The sequence below is a fragment of the Aquarana catesbeiana genome, linkage group LG06 (genome assembly GCF_042186555.1).
Source record: "Aquarana catesbeiana isolate 2022-GZ linkage group LG06, ASM4218655v1, whole genome shotgun sequence".
Classification (NCBI taxonomy): Eukaryota; Metazoa; Chordata; class Amphibia; order Anura; family Ranidae; genus Aquarana; species Aquarana catesbeiana.
The window spans coordinates 265,897,315-265,914,597 of record NC_133329.1 but is presented as its reverse complement, the minus strand read 5'-3'; the positions used below and the strand labels follow the sequence as shown (position 1 = coordinate 265,914,597).

Sequence of the window (17,283 nt, the reverse complement as noted above, 5' to 3'; positions counted from 1 at the left end):
GAAGTTATTACATTTTTACATAAATAAGTAAAACAATGGAGCCATGCTATTAGGAGTCATACAATGGCTGTACTCACGGTAAAAGAAGGGTATAAATTCCACTGTAAGGGGGGCCGCTTTGTACTTCTGTCTGCTCTTCTCTACTGGGCTAATGATTCTTCTACAAAACAAAAAAATATCTTTAGGCTGGCCATACATTATACAATTTTCTTATTTATTTATTTCAGGTACTTATATAGCGCCGTCAATTTACGCAGCGCTTTACATATACATTGTGCATTCACATCAGTTCCTACCCTCAAGGAGCTTACAATCTAAGGTCCCTAACTCACATTCATACATACTAGGGACAATTTAGACAGGATCCAATTAACCTACCAGCATGTCTTTGGAGTGTGGGAGGAAACCGGAGTACCCGGAGGAAACCCACGCAGGCACAGGGAGAACATGCAAACTCCAAGCAGGTAGTGTCGTGGTTGGGATTTGAACCAGTAACCCTTCTTACAGCTAGGCGAGAGTGCTACCACTACACCACTGTGCTCAATTTTCTTTAGATTTACCTTCGAATATGTAGTGCAAGTGTCTGCCTGATTGCATACAAATTGAAAGTGTTTAGGTTTGACCTCATATTATATGGTTTTGGTAAATCTAAAGAAAAATTGTACAAAAGGATTGTATACTGTATAGCCAGCCTTAGAGGATCTATTCACAATTAGACAAACAAAAAGGTGAGGCCACGACATTTAGCTGTGTCCCCAATGGAGCACATCGGCAACAACTACATAATAATGAAGACTAAATTAGACCTAGCATTATATATCATATTTAGTGTGTGCGTTCTAAGTAATATGTAAGTACAATTACAGGTATCTATTACCTCTCAAAGACCACAGTACTCTCGATTGCAATACGTCAATCTATTTTTCTCTCAAGAACGACAGTTATGTTTATTCGGGCACTATGAAGGGTCAGCATCAAACTCCTGGACTGAGATGCTGGCTTCAAAACAACAGTCATGTAAATCCTTTTGCTTGTGCAGTTCTTGGCTGTGTTCTAACACAGATCAGCCCCTGCCTCTCACTTGGTACCAAGTCACAATATTGTAATCCAATCAATAAACAATAGAAAATGATTCTTTTTGCCTGTATTTGACAGATATATAAATGCTGAATAAAGGAATAATGGACTTTGTAGGCACATATACAAATATATAACAATTTCTAATAATTCACATAAAATACATAAATATACAACACATAATATATGTGGTAGAGAAATATGAGACACGGTGGTTTATCCTAGAGGTTACACGTGACTAATACTTCCTGTGTGGCAATATTGAATAAATGGCCACACTGAGATGTATGCATTCCTCTTGGTAGTTCCCACAGTCCTCATAGATTAAAATGATTGCTAGCTCTACATGTTTCGCGACCTAAAATGTTGCTTCTTCAGGAGCTTCAATAATTCAGTCGGGGTGTACATATAGAGGAGTCAGGACGTTGTTCCCCAGGCGCTCTGAGGGAAGCTGACATCCATTCTACCCCTGGTACCAGCAAACTTGCAGCCTCACACCTGGAACCTAGAACCAGTGCATACCCAGGTATTTAACCCAGCACTTTTTGGTTTGCATCATTTTATTGCCTTAGCATGTGTATACAATCCCCTGGTTTTCATGGCATTCTTTCTTACTCTGCTCCCCAGACAGTGGATGTTTAAACCTGCCGGTACTGGATGCCTGTATTCTCCTTGTGACTGTGCACACATAATTCTGATCCAATTTCTCTATACTGGACCAGCCAATCAAGGTATTTTGAGCCCTGCTAGTTCCCTTCCTTTCCATTTACAGGGCTAGGCTTTTGCCAAGTTGTGTTACTATATGGTTAAAGACCCTAGGAGGACCAACTCTATGGTTTTTTTCCATAGATTGAAAAGCATCTGGTTTAAGGCGACACGCATATTAGAGGAAGCATACTGGCTGATATGTGAGTATGGGACCTAATACTATAGTACATCCCAATCCTAATTGAAGTAGCTTACACTAATATTCATTGCCATATCCTTTATACACAGTTTACGTGTACATCCCCATATCCTGACACCTTTGCCTTTATTGTGGCTATCGCTTGGCCAGTGTGTCCCTGGTTGTCATCTCCATTTGGAGGGGGTTGTCCTGCGTTCACAGCATTCCTGGCATAGATGAGCGTTGAGACCATTTGTTTAAGCACCACATGAATGGTGAGTTTATGTACATACACACACCTGTATCTTTATGTCAATAATTTGTACTGTATTTAATTTGAGTATGTTTCTCAAACTAGAATTATTGAAGCTCCTGAAGAAGCGACATTTTAGGTCGCAAAACATGTAGAGCGAGAAATTCTTTTTAATTTATGAGGACTGTGGGAACTACCAAGAGGAATGCATACATCTCAGTGTGGGCATTTCTTCAATATTGCCACACAGGAAGTATTAGTCAAGTGTAACCTCTAGGATAAACAACTGTGTCCCATATTTCTCTACCACATATATTATGTGTTGTATATGTATGTATTTTATGTGAATTATTAAAAATTGTTATATATTTTTATACGTGCCTACAAAGTCCATTACTCTTTTATTCAGCATTTATAGATTACATAGGATGTGGCACATTTATACCTTTGATTGCCACCTGAGGGCAATGCAATCAATTCAATTTCATGTATCTGACAGATAACAGTAATGTCATCTGCATAAAGCTCAAGGACTGCCTTTTAATGGTAAAAAATGTGGTTTCTGGTTTAAAATTATACATATTGTGATGTCAGGACTGTATTTATGCAAACTTGTAAACAACTGAATTTTATAAAAGCGATTAAAGCAGGATTACAAAAAACCTGGCAAAATGGAATAAGTGCCACAAATATCTAAACTACCACATAAGCAAAAAAAAAACATGGCCCAAGTGGAAAAGGTTTTTATTTGTAAGGCAGATAAGTAGTAATCATATATTCCATAAACTTTTACACAAGTAGTCACATTACTAAACCAACTGAAAAGGACACATCTTTAAATGGCATATTTCAAGTGTCTAATTAGCAGATCAGTAAGCCTGGAATGCTTTGTACATTCTTCAGGTAACATACCCTGACACAACATGCCGCCAATTCCGATATGGGTCATAGAGGCTTTCACAAAACACCAAAGCATGTCTTACAAATTCTTCAATAGGGGCTTGGTCTGTGACTTCTTTTTCTTTAGTTTTACTCTTCAACTGCAAACATAACAATTCAAAATGGTTAGTAAACTGTAAGTACTATTACAATCTCAGACACCGATTTCCTGCTTGACAAAGTACTGCAGATTTTGGGTCTTTAAGCCCAACTTTGGGAAACTTGAAAACTTTCACTTGCAATGGGGGTGACCACATCAAGGTTTAACTGCTTGTTTATTATAAGGGAGAGTAAAACTATTTTCACTTACCTGATCCATCACTCCCCCAGCAGATGGCACTCCTTCATGCTCTGGTAGTGTACTGTGCCCTGGTGTCATCATATCCAATGCAGGACCCTAGCCTAGATGAAGTTAGGACCATAGACTGCTAGAGCATGTGGGGGCGAAGATGCTACTGGGACCAATCTAGCAACACAGAGGAGCAGAGGATCGAGTAGGTAAATCATTTTTTCTATGCCTCCTAAACCTAAATGAGCAGTCAAGAATTCTCATGTTTCCCAGAGTTCAAATTTAAAAAAAAATAATAAATATGTCATACTTACCTGCTCTGTATAATTGTTTTGGACAGAGCAAACCGATATTTCTCTTCTTAGGTCTCCAGGAGGCGCTCCTGGTTCCTCCTCTTCATCCAGTGCCCCCCATAGGAAGCTGCTACCTATGGGAGAGCACTCGTTCGGGCTCGATCCTGAGCACCGCTGCCTGTGTCCACCATAGACATACACAGCGGGACACGGCCCCGCCCCCCGCTCCCTTGTCACAGAGTTTGATTGACAGCAGCAGGAGCCAATGGCCCCCATTGCTATGGATCTACCCAGTTAGGAGGGACAGAGCAGAGAGAAAAGCTGCTCTCATGCACATCATGATGGGGCTTAGGTAAGTATAAGGGGGGCTTTGGAGGGAGCTGCACACAGAAGTTTTTTTCCCTTCATGCAAAGAATGCATGGAGGTAAAAAAAAGTCAGGTCTTTAAAACCACGCAATTATTCAAAAAAATAATATTATGTTTACACTACTGCCAGTCCATTACTAGTTTTACTTTGCACTTTTTTTTTAACTATAATAGAAGTAAACTCTGATTGAGACAACACTTCCAGATGCTACCCCGTACACAGGTGAGACCTACTCCTTCAAGCGGGGTTCCCATTTTAAAAAAAAAAAAATGAAAAGTCAGCAGCTACAAATACTGCAGCTGCTGACTTTTAATCGGACACTTACCTGTCCCAGGGTCAAGCGATGCGGGGGATCGAAGCCCCGCTCGTCCCCCCCTCCGCTCGGCGGCATCGGCATTTTAACTATGGGCGCCCGGCTGTGGCTTCACAGCCGGGCACCCACTGCACATTCGCGAGCCGCGCGCCATCACTGGCCCCGCAATCATCTTGGACCGATCACATGTCCCAGATGATTGACAAGAGGGAGGGTGGAGAGGCAGATGATCTCCCTTCCTGCGCCAAGGGAAGTGACGTCAGGAGCCCAGGCACTGAAGGAGGCAGACTACGAGGGACCCCCTAGCAACAGGCATTTAGAGGTGAGTAAAAAAAAAATTTCTCCAAATGTTTTTTTTTTTTATTTTTTTTAAACACATTACTATTTTTTTTTTTTTTTTTTTTGGGGTGGAACTCCACTTTCAATGTACACATCTGGACAAGAGGGAAATCTAGACAATTTAGATTGATATACTGTATATTTAGGAGAGTCATTCACCTACATACAGGTATTATAATAATAAAGGTACAGCAAACATTTTTTTTTTAATATTACAAAATAGTAAAAAGAAATTAAGGCTGACCAAAGTGTAACAGTTACAAGCACGATCTGGTCATCTCACAATGGGGTTGATTTACTAAAACTGGAGAGTGCAAATCTGGTGCAGCTGTGCATGGTAGCCAATCAGCATCTAATTTCAGCTTGTTCATGCTATATTTTGCACTCCCCAGTCTTAGAAAAATAAAACGCCCACTGTTTCCAGGCCCGGAAACGCTACGGTCACACAGACAATTCCAAGAGTTCTCCAGTCTCCAAAAACAACAAGCAGGAAAAAATTTCTAACTTGTCCCAAGGGGTCAAGAACTACAGACATCAGATCTTCCACCAATCCTAAAAAAAATCATCAGGATTGGGAGACCATCATTACCTTTAAATGGAATGCATAGTAGTTTTGGGTACATTTTCTTTCTTTATTATCGTGAAGACTTAAATTAAAAAAAAAATATATGGTGATCCTAAACCATTATAGTTTGACTTTAAAGTAGAACTATAGGCTAAAACAGTTTTTTTTTTTTTTCGCCATACTTACCTGCAAAATCCTTTTTTTGAATACATCACGGGACACAGAGTTAGGCTATTATTCATTACTTAATGGGTTATATGCCATCTTCAGGTGAATGGACACTGGTAGACAAAGTCTTAGACAGGAAGTCCGCCTCTATAGAACCCCTCCCATACAGGAAGTACTTCAGTTTTGTAGCAAGCACTAAATCCTCAAAAGAGGGGAGGGACCTCTGTGTCCGTGATGTATTCAAAAAAAAGTATTCTACAGGTATGATGAAAAAATCCTTTTCTCTTTATCAAACATCACGGGACACAGAGTTTGGCTATTATTCATTACTTACTGGGACGTCCTAGAGCAATAGCCTTGAGGGGAGGGAGACATCCTGCCAAACAAAAATAGCCATCAGACTTTAACCGCTTGCCGACCAGCCGCCATCATTATACTGCGGCAGGTCGCCACGATTCCGCGAGCCGTCGTAGCTGTACGTCAGCTCCTTTAAGCGTAATAGCAGGCATGCGCATGTGCCTGCTGCACTTCGGGGGTGCCGATGTACATGGCCGGCGGTCGCAATAACTGCTGGGCATGAGAGCCAGAACAGGGATGCGAGTGTGTAAACACACACATCCCTGTTCTTTGAGGAGAGGCAGATCGTGAGTTCCTACTAGCTAGGAATTGCGATCTGTCATCTCCTCTAATCAGTCCCATCCCCCTACAGTTAGAACACACACTAGGGAACACAGTTAACCCCTTGATTGCCCCCAGTGTTAACCCCTACCCTGCCAGTGACATTTACACAGTAATCAGTGCATTTTTATAGCACTGATGGCTGTATAATTGTCAATGGTCCCAAAAATGTGTCAAAAGTGTCCGATCTGTCTGTCATAATGTCGCAGTCCCGATAAAAATCACAGATCACCGCCATTACCAGTAAAAAAAAATAAAAAAAATAAAAATGCCATAAATTAGCTTTTTTTTTTAAAAAAAATTGGGGATATTTATTATAGCAAAAAGTACAAAATTTAATGTTTTTTTTTTCAAAATTGTCGCTCTTTTTTTGTTTATAGAGCAAAAAAGAAAACTGCAGAGATGATCAAACACCACCAAAAGAAAGCTCTATTTGTAGGGAAAAAAGAACGTCAATTTAGTTTGGGCACAGCATGACACGACCGTGCAATTGTCAGGTAAAGCGACGCAGTGCCATATCACAAAAATTTGGTCATTGAGCAGCCACATCTTCCCGGGGCTGAAGTGGTTAAACGGCACCCTGTAGTACACTACGGCCGAAACATCTAACATCTACCTGATAAAATCTTGTGAATGTATGCACTGAACACCAAGTAGCAGCCTTACAAATCTAAACCACAGATACCTGATGAAACGCCCAGGAGGTTCCTACACCCCTGGTAGAATGAGCTCTCACCCTGAAGGGAGGAGCCTTACGTTTCAGACCATAGGCCTGAATGACCAACTGGCTGACCGAATTAGCAGTGGAACCTTTGGAAGCTGCCTGCCCCTTCTTGGGTCCTTCTGGTAAAACAAAAATGGAGTTGGATCTCCACCAATCTAGACAAATAAACTGCCCGGACGATGGCCCAAGGAATGCAGTTGTCTCTCTTCCGCCGAACGAGGCAAAAAGAAAGAAGGCGGCAAAACAATGTCCTGATTTAAATGAAAGGCCGACACCACCTTTGGCAAGAAGGATGGAATAGGACGCACCACCACCTTGTCGTGGTGAAGAATTAGGTATGGTTCCCTACATGAAAGAGTCGCCAATTCCAACACCCTTCTAGACGAGGTGATGGCCATCAGGAAGGCTAGCTTGTGTGAAATTTAAATCCAAAGGACACATAAGTGACCTTATGGAGGGAAGCAAACGAGTTGGCCCCTGCATAGAGGCTCGGACCAGCGAATGGGAGGCTAAAAGCCTTTGGAAGAATACCGACAGGGCTGAAGTCTGACCTCTGATTGTACTCAAAGCCAATCTGATTTCCACAGCCGACTGTAGAAGAGAGAGAATTCTCCCAATCACGTATTTCCGAGGATGCCATTTTCTGGCTTCACACCAAGCAATATAAGTCTTCCAGACCTTATGATAGATCTTCCTAGTGACCGCTTTATTAGCATTCACTAGGGAAGACACCACCGGTCCTGAGATGCCAAATACCTTCAGCACCCTGGCTTCAATAGTCACGCCATCAAATTTAGAGACAGTAAATTGGGGTGGAATATAGTACCTTGAGACGGTGGATCGAGGCGGCGTGAAAACGTACATGGCCCGTCTACTGCCAATCTCTGGGAACCAGGGCCTTCTAGGCCAGACTGGTGCTACCAGAACGTCTGGAACCCCCTCTCTCCGAATCCTGCACAACAAATGTGGAAGGAGAGGGATCAGGTGGGAAAGAATAAACCAGGGAGTACTGGGTCCATGGAACTAACAGAGCATCTGCTCCGATTGCCAGGGGATCCCATGTTCGGGACACAAACTGATGTAGCTTGTTGTTGAACCTGGATGCCAACAGATCGACATCTGGCCATCCCCAGCATTGGCAAATTTCCTGGAACACTTTCGGGTGTAGAGACCATTCCCCCAGGCAGATCTGCTGGCGGCTGAGATAACCTGCCCTCCAGTTCTCTACCCCCGGGATATGGACTGCCAATAGAACCAGCACATGTCCCTCTGCCCAGGGCAATATGTGGTTCACCTCTTCCTGAGCCAAACAAATCCTGGTACTGCCCTGGTGGGTTATATAAGCCATCGCAGTGGCATTGTCAGACTGAACCCCGATAGGGCAGTCCTGAAGCTCCACTGTCTAGGAACGTAGGGCCAGACGTACTGCCTGCAACTCCAGGATTTTAATGGGTAGGCTTTCCTCTGCCCTTGACCAAGCCCCTCTAGGGTCGCTCCTCAGCCCGAGAGACTGGCGTCTGTGGTCAGTACTCTCCAAGACACCAGGAGGAAGGATCTTCCCCATCGCAGGTTCTGATCCTGCAACCACCAGCTTGGGCTTAAGCGATCCAGAGCTTGCCCTCTCCTGTTCCAAGTCAACAAGATGTCCTGTTGTATAGGCCTGGAATGGAACTGAGAGTAGTGAACGGCCTCGAAGGAGGACGCCATCCTTCCCAGAAGACTCATACAGAGCCAAATGGAGGGTTGCCTGGTGCCCCTTATCTGATGCACCTGATCCTTCAGGGCACAGATCCTTACGCGTCGCAAAAATACCCATGCCTGGACCCTATCTAGGATCAGGCCTAAATACTTCAGACTTTGAGCTGGTCTCAAGGCTGACTTTTCGGTATTTATGACCCAGCCCAGGTTTTCTAAATACCGCACTGTGCAGGCTATGCTCTGTTCTAGGGCCTGTAGTGATCTCTGAGCAGGAGGTCGTCCAGGTACCCGAGCACCAAGATTCCCTGGGCCCTTAAAAGACCCAGAACTGGTGCTAGGACCTTTGTAAACACTTGCTGTGGCCAGCCCGAAGGGCAGAGCCACAAACTGGAAATGACGTTCCTCCACTGCAAATCGCAGGAACCTCTGATGAGGTTGAAAGATAGGTACGTGTAAATACGCGTCCTTGATATCAGTGGAGGCTAATGCCCTGTACACACGACCGGTTTTGCTGTTGGAATAAACTCTGAAGGTTTTTCCGACAGAATTCCGCTGAAGCTGTCTTGCATACACACGGTCACACCAAATTCCGACCGTCCAGAACGCGGTGACGTACAACACGTACGACGGGATTAGAAAACGGAAGTTCAATAGCCAGTAGCCAATAGCTTCCGTCTCGTACTTGCTTCAGAGCATGCGTCGTTTTTGGTGCGTCGGAACAGCATACAGACGAGCGTTTTTTCCTATAGTAGAACATGTTCTTTATCTAAGTCTGTCTGAATTTTCGACGGAAAAAGTCCGATGGGGCATACACACGGTCGGAATATACGATGATAAGCTCCCATCGGACTCTTTCTATCGGAAACTCCGGTTGTGTGTACGCGGCATAAGAAGTCTCCCATCTGGAGCGAGGCTACGACTGAGTGGACTGACTCCATCCGAAAGGACTGGATTAACAGATGCTGGATCAGGGATCTTAGATCCAAAATGGGCCTTGTGTCCCCATATGGTTTTTGAACAGTGAACAGGTTCGTATAAAACCCTGCACCCCTTTCAGATACAGGAACCTGTATAATCACTCCCTGAGGCACTAAATGATCTAGTGCCTGAAACAATAATCTCTTTTTGGAGGATCCAAGGGAACGCTGGATCTTAGAAACCTCTGAGGGGGAACCCCCTGTAATTCCAGCTTGTAACCACAGGATACTGTTGAAGTGACCCACTCGTCCTGAACCACTGTTCTCCAAATGTTCGCAAAGTGCCACAGCCTTCCCCCCCACCCAATAGAGGGAGGGTGCCCCTCAAAAGGAGAGCTTGGTGCCGGGTTTAGAAGAGTTTTAGACCCAGGGTTTCTTCTGGCTCTGGCCCTGTGGCTCCTGGTCTCTAGCACCCTGTTGGCGGTGGAACTGCCTTGGCGCTGAGACACCTGAGAAAGCGGTCCCTAAAGCTTTAATCAAGGGATGCCCGGTCCTTCTCTTAACAGGAAATAGAGCACTCTTTCCTCCGGAAATCTTTTGATATATTTATTCAAGTCATCACCAAACAAATATTCCCCATGGAAGGAGAACCCTGCCAATAACTTCTTACTAGGAAGTTTGGCTGACCAGTTCTTAAAACCATAGAAGTCTGCGCATGTGTACAGACAGAAGAGCCATCCGAGAGACTTGGTGTAGCGAGTCCTTTAGGCATCTACAGCAAAACATAGTGCTCAAGGTATATCTGCTCTGCTTTCAGCAGGATCCTCCTCTTGGTTAGGCCTATCAGGCCGTCTGACCTGATCCTTTAAGGACTGGCAGACTCAAATTGCTGCGACAGCTGGCTGAATAGCTGAACTGGCCAAAGAAAAGGAAGCCTTTAATAGTGACTCCAGTTTCTTGTCAACAGGGTCCTTCAAGCTCTGTGCGTTATCCACCTGACAAGTTAAGTTTTTGTTTAAGGAACAGACTGCCGCATCTACGGCTGGCATGCTCCACTTCTGGCCAAACTTTTCCTCCATGGGATATAAAAGGGAAAACCTCTTGGGAGGAACGAAAATCCTGTCAGGTTGTTCCCACTCAGCATACGCCGCCTGTTCCAACAGTGGGTGCAAGGGAAAGCCTGTGCAGCTTGAGGAGGCCTCAGGGACCCCAAGGAGCACCAGGGGGGCTCAGAAACCTCTGCGGGAGGTAACTTAAGGGCAGAACGAACCATCTCGGTAAGAGTCTGGATCAAAAGCGACAGAGGCTGACACCAACTGAACATCTTCTGGCCCAGATTGTTTAGAAGTAGACTCATCTGCCAGGCCCTCCACAGAATCCTTGGCATTTAGCTCTTCCCCATCAACCCATTCCTGCTCCAAGTTAGGAGGATCAGGGGAGGGGGAATCTGTCACGCTTCTTGCCACCCTGAAGATGGAGGCAATCATGCCAGCAATCCTGTCCTCTAACCCGGCTAGAGCTGAGGACAGATCATCCCTGGTGATAAAGGCTGAAGCAGCAGCGTTGACAGTAGGCACCATACCAGACAGGCCCAGCGGCTCAGATTGCTTGGAAGCCTCTGGTCTTTCAGGGGATGCAACACTAGGGTTTCGACTAGGCTCCTCAGGAGCTACTGACGATACACGTGTCTATAAAAAAATGTGCAGCTGGATGAGTGTCCAAGATGGCAGCCTGAACTCGGAGCTCCATCCCGCTCCGGCCTATTCGTTACCACCTCAGCGGGTACCCGGACACAGGGGAGCAGCCGAGAGGGGATGGAAGAGCCCCGTCTAGGTCCAGACATCCCGGCCTCATGATCCTGCCTCCAGTACGGCCTACACAATCCTGCGGCCAAGGGAGGCCGGACTCCCAGTCCTCTCCTCAGGGTTAGCGGAGCCAGACACTGCATCCTAGAAGCCGGGACTGCTCGAGATAGGCCGGGTAAGCTCCGTCAGACACAGGCCTACTCAGCCTTGCCACCGTTCCGGCCGCCACGATTCTAGCCTTCCCCGTTTCACAGCCACAGTCAGCTGGATGTTTCCCCTCTTCACTGAGGCCCAGTATCAAGGAGAATAGCTGGGCATAGTGACCATGTGCTCAGGCTCAGCCAGGAGAAACATGTCCCTCCAACCTGGATTCGTTTACTCAGCCCCAGCAGCTGGCAAGATGGCATCAGGAGCACAGTGTGAGGAGGAGGACAGGGAGGAGTAGCACAGGGGGGAGGACAGGGAGGAGGAGGACAGGGGGAGGACATGGAGGCAGGAACAGATGGAGGCCCACAGCTATCTTCCCAGTCTGGGCCAGATGCTGTGAGTAATCTGCTTCCCCAGTTGCTATCACCTGCTTCCACTGTGTCCCTCCTTGAGAGGACACTGGAGGAACTGATCACCACCCCTATGAGGAACCCCACGGCTAGCCCTGCAACATCAGAGCTTTCAGACACACACTCCCCGACACAACAAACAGAATTTCAATTTATGATGAACACTTTCTCCAAAATGCTCTCCAGGGGCCTTGCCCAAACTGTGTCTCAAATAACATCCACTATTCAAGCAGACCTCCAAAACCTGGGATCCAGGATTGAGGCCACTGAACATAAGACGGATCAGACAGTCGCCAGGACCAATCAGAACACTTACCATATTCAAGATCTGCAGGACCAACTAGACACTGCCCTCTCCAAAATCGACAGCTTGGAAAATCACTCCAGGCGTTACAATTTCTGAATCAGAGGGCTTCCGGAAACTGTCACGGATGTTCAGGAGGCAGTTCTTACCTTTAAAAAAAATTTTATTTCTTGTATCCCGAAGCACTGCTTAGAACTGGACAGGGCTCACAGAGCCCTGCATCCACCCTGCATCCCCCTCGCTCAGATGGCCTGCCCAGGGACATAGTGGTCAAACCCCACTACTACGGAGTGAAGGAAGAAGTTAAGCACACCTCTAGAAATGCATCTCAACTTTCTATCAAAGGCCACCCAATCCAAGTCTTTGCAGATCTATCCCTTTACACTATCAAACGGAGGAGAACCTTGAAACCTCTTCTCGAAGTTTTAACCCAAAAGTCCATCAAATATCGGTGGTCATTCCCTTTTCGCCTGTCCTTGGTGTATAAAGGCAAGACTCATGGACTCTCCACATTGCAGGAAGGTGAGCGTCTACTAGATCATCTTGGCCTCATCTCCCGGGACCCAGCATCTTCCTCAGGCCACAAGAATTCTGGATCGGCAAAGCGACTTGCACCACAGAGTCCAATTGCTCTGATGTGGCAGAAACAACTGCCGAAGAGATCAAAGGACTTTCACCCGCCTTGAACTTCCTGATTGATTCCTTCCCTTTTTTCTATTTACAGGAGTTGGCTTGTGACTTCTCCTTTTAGGGCTTTATACTCCTCCTTCTGGTAGTCTATTGGTTCTCCTTAGAATTAACGGTTCCTCTGTTGGTATGTTTAGTCAATTATACAGCGTGTTACTATTTTCACTGTTTGATTTATGTTTAGTTTAACATTTAATACTATGTTTAGCCCTTTCCTCATTAGCTTTATGTTAATCCAACCTGCTAGATGCCCGGGATGAGCGGGGATTTAGGCTCCGGGTAAGGGTCTCTCTCCCACAATGCCCCCCCAGGTCATCCATGAAACACAGGCAGCTATATACTTCGCTTCCGCATAGCAATTAAGTGTGTTTTCGGTCCCTTACATGTAGCACTTATATTTAATATACAGGTCTGCGGTTACTGGCTCATCTCCTTCCCGTGGGGGAGGGGGGGCTTCACACACTGATAGGGGGGTGCCACCCCCCCCCCCATAACCCACAGTCAGGGGTTTCTACATTGGTGGGGGGAATCCATACAGGCTCATTCTTACGGCTTATTTGTAATACAGGGGATTTCCCCTTCATAACCTGGTGTCAGGTGCTCGTTTTGGCCAGAGCTGTGGTTATGCTCCTCCCTCTGCCTTTAGGAGCCAAATGTTGGCTCTCCTGAAGACAGATGCTGTTCTGTAGCCCAGGCAGACTTTTACGTGGTCACACATTAGAGTGGGGGCAGGTATAACTGCTCCCATCTATTTTACACTGGGGAGATCAGTGGGAAGCTTTTCCCATGGCCTTCCCAGGCCCTTTCTTGCTGTGATTCTCCTTCTATTCCTCATTTCCTGGCTCTCCTTACCTTCTTTTTCTTCTTTCAGGCACTATGGAAGCAATATATTTACACTTCTGAAGCAGGTACGCCTCCTCTATTCTCCTACAAGGTTCTTGACGGAATTCTCTTGGGAGGAAGCTAGGTCTCTATTCAGCGATGCATGTCACTTCCTTTTTGATCCATGGCTTTATCTAACAAAACATCTACCTCCATTAAGGTAGAGGGCTAAATTCACCACTGAAGCGTCAGAAATATTTTCAGCTCTCCCACTCCCAACATCTCGAGTTACTCCTCTTGCAGGAAACACACTTCCCAAAACAATATAACCCTAAATTTATACATGCCAAGTTCCCCCAATTCTACTTGGCTAATGCGGCAGACAAGACTAAGGGGGCGGGAATATTTTTTTCCAAAAACACAGCCTTTTCTCCACATAAAGAAATCAGAGACCCTGAGGGTAGATATATTTTCTTGGTAGGAGCACTGGAAGGGACCACATTCACTTTTGTTTCATATTATGCTCTGAACCGCGGACAAGCCTGGTTATTCCACTTAATGATAAACACCCTCTCCCCCCATTTTACGGGCATCATAATTATGGGAGGCAACTCCAATATTACATTGGATAACATGTTAGAAAATTGGGAAATGGTTGAACACGCTCACTGCGTCCTCCCAAGCAAAGTCTTAAGATTGCCAAAACTTCTACACTCCCAAGGGCTAGTAGATATTCGGAGGGAATTTAACCCAGCTAAGAAAGACTATACTCACTATTCTGCTCCCCACTCAACTCTAGCGAGAATAGACCATATCTTGACAGCAAGTTCAACAATCCCGTTCATCACCAGGTCGATAATTAGGGATTCCCCACTGTCAGATCACTCGATGGTAATGTGCTCTCTTATGACACCACATGGCGCCAAGGGATCATTTCGATGGCGCTTGAACAAATCTCTTAAGCAACCCAGTCCACTGCAACATGCTAGATAATGATTAGGGGAATACTTCCGAGTTAATGACAATGGGGAAGTACCCCCCTAAACTCTTTGGGCACACAAAGTAGTGATGAGGGGTAAGATTATTCAACTCTCCACAAAACTTAAACAAGAAAGACAGGTTGATATAGCAAACTTAGAACAGGAATTTCTTAAACTATTTAAAAACCATAAAAGAAATCCGACTCCTCATTCTAAAACGTTATTGGAATCAGGGAGGGTCGCCCTAAATCTTGCATTAACCACCCAGGCAGAGAGGCATATACAGTGGAAGAATGCCCATTTCAACCTCCAAAAAGACAGAATAGGGCCCAAACTGGCTGCCAAGCTGACCCCCAGGCCCCACTATTTCTCTTTTCCTAAGAATCATGATTCTGTGGGAACTCTCACACAAACTATTTAACGGGTTATGGGCGCTTTTCACGATTTCTACGCCAAACTATATCTGGGGGAGGAAAGACTCCATCCTTCCAATTTCACTGATTTTTTGGATGAGATTCCGCTCCCCAACCTGGAATGCGTACATAGACTAGCCCTAGATCAACCAATAGCAGACTCAGAAGTACTGGAAGTGATCAAAAACCTAAAGAAGGGCTCGGCCCTGGGACCGGACGGGTTCTCTACTGGCTACTATAAGGTTTTTGCTCCTACTCTTACCCCATTCTTAACAAGGTTTTTTAACTCCCTCCATGAGGGATCCTCCCTGAACAAAGAGGCTAATCTAGCGTTTGTTTCGGTCATCCCCAAACCGGGTAAGGACCACTCTGATATCAGTAATTATAGGCCTATTTCTTTGATTAATAATGATCTAAAAATACTACCAAAAATTTTGGCTAATAGATTGTCTGCATTCATAGGAAGATATGTCCACAAGGATCAGGTGGGCTTTATCCCGGGGAGACAAGGTCCTGATCAGAAACTGATCAGGGCCGTGGATACAGTATCCCTTTTACAGTCAAACTGGGAGTTACAGAAAGCTTCCGACACGGTCAACTGGTCATATCTATTCAAGGTCCTCAATAGGTGGGGATTTGGCCCAAAGTTTGTGCCAATTTTACTGGTTCTATATGACCATCCGAGAGCCCAGGTCAAGCTTCAAAGCTGTTACTCGGATCCTTTCCCAATCTCAAAAGGAACTTGACAGGGGTGCCCTCTCTCCGCTTTAATTTTTGCCACCATAAATGAAACCCTGGCAAATGCAATTAGGGATAACCCTGACATTCATGAGGTGAGATGTGGCCAACGTACACATAAATGTGCCCTGTTTGCGGACGACCTGCTATTATTCATCACTCCCCCCCCTTATCTCTACTCCAAATATTGTTAAACTCTTAAAGGAAACTGGGAGGGCCCCGGGACTTCAAGTATCGGTGGTGGTATAAAGGCTAAAATAACATTTTGAATTTGCCTGGAATTCGTCACACATTCCTTATTTGGGTATCAACTTGGCAGAAAATATAGATCAAATATATAATATTAATTACCCTCCCATGTTTAAGAAATTGAGTGCGGATATGTCTAGCTGGGGACAGGGGAACCTGTCCTGTTTGGGTAGGGTGCACTCGATCAAAATGACCCTCTTTCCCAGGATCTTATATCTTTTTTGCTCCTTTCCCATACCGGTAAAGAAACAACAATTAGAGAAGTTTTAATCCCAGATAACAAAATTTGTTTGGGGTAACAAAGGCTATCAATGCCCTAAGAGTGTTCTCTATAGAAGACGCACACGGGGAGGTCTGAGGCTACCAAACCTATGGAAATATTACCAGGACGCTCAACTAGCATAATTTTCTACTGTCTTTGCTCTCAGCAATAAACCAGATTGGGTGCGACATGGAGAGACAGGCAGTTCCATTACACACTATCGACTTTTTGATATGGGCTCCTCACAGAGACCTCCAATTTTATCCCCCACCCTTTCACATCCAATGGCTCTATGTGACGTTTAACCAAATCTCCTCACTTGATCTCGGGTACCCACCCCTTAAACCAACTTTTTAATGACCCCCAGTTCCCTCCTGGACAAGACAGAGTGTTTAAATGGTGGACGAACAAGGGCTTATATAGAATTGGCCACTTCATGTCCTCTATGGGACCACTGACATTAGGCCACTGTGTCAGTGAGCTGGATATGGCCCCTTCCGAAAGGTTTCGCCTACACCAAATTTGTCACTTTCTATCCTCCATTTGGGACTCAAAACCCGACCCACCGAAAATTACTATGTATGAGAGATGGTGTTCTGAAGCCATGGACCAGAGAGGAGGTATATCATTAATCTATGCATCGCTGGTGGAGAACCTGGATAAACCCCATATGCCCTGAACTGGGAAAGGGATGTGGAGGTCAATTAGCAAGTGGAAATTTGGTTTTCTATATTTCAGCAATCTTTTAAAGGAATGGTAAACATCTCTTTGATGGAAGCCAATCTAAAGTTTATCACCCTCTGATATATTGTTCCCTCCTTACTGGCCAATATACTCCCAAACTCCTCCCCGCTGTCCTTCAGAGGATGTGACCTTTTGGGTTAATTCTTTCACACCTGGTGGGAATGTCCTCTGATTCAGGGGTTCTGGAAAGAAAAATTCTGTTTGCTACACAAAGT

General features: G+C 45.2%; 1 protein-coding gene across 6 annotated transcripts in view; it reads right to left on the bottom strand.

The window, feature by feature from the left end:
• NBEAL1 (neurobeachin like 1) overlaps window positions 1-17,283 on the bottom strand; it is a 371,002-nt gene that overhangs the window by 221,649 nt on the left and 132,070 nt on the right. For all 6 annotated transcript variants that reach the window (XR_012244983.1, XM_073633306.1, XM_073633307.1 and 3 more), the window contains exons 6-7: window positions 3,129-3,256; window positions 78-160 (exon numbers count right to left, since the gene is read on the bottom strand). Coding sequence is in view for 5 of the 6 variants with exons in the window: in XM_073633306.1 (XP_073489407.1) it covers window positions 78-160; window positions 3,129-3,256 (211 nt within the window). In the remaining variant the exon portion in view is untranslated. The remainder of the gene's footprint in view (window positions 1-77; window positions 161-3,128; window positions 3,257-17,283) is intronic.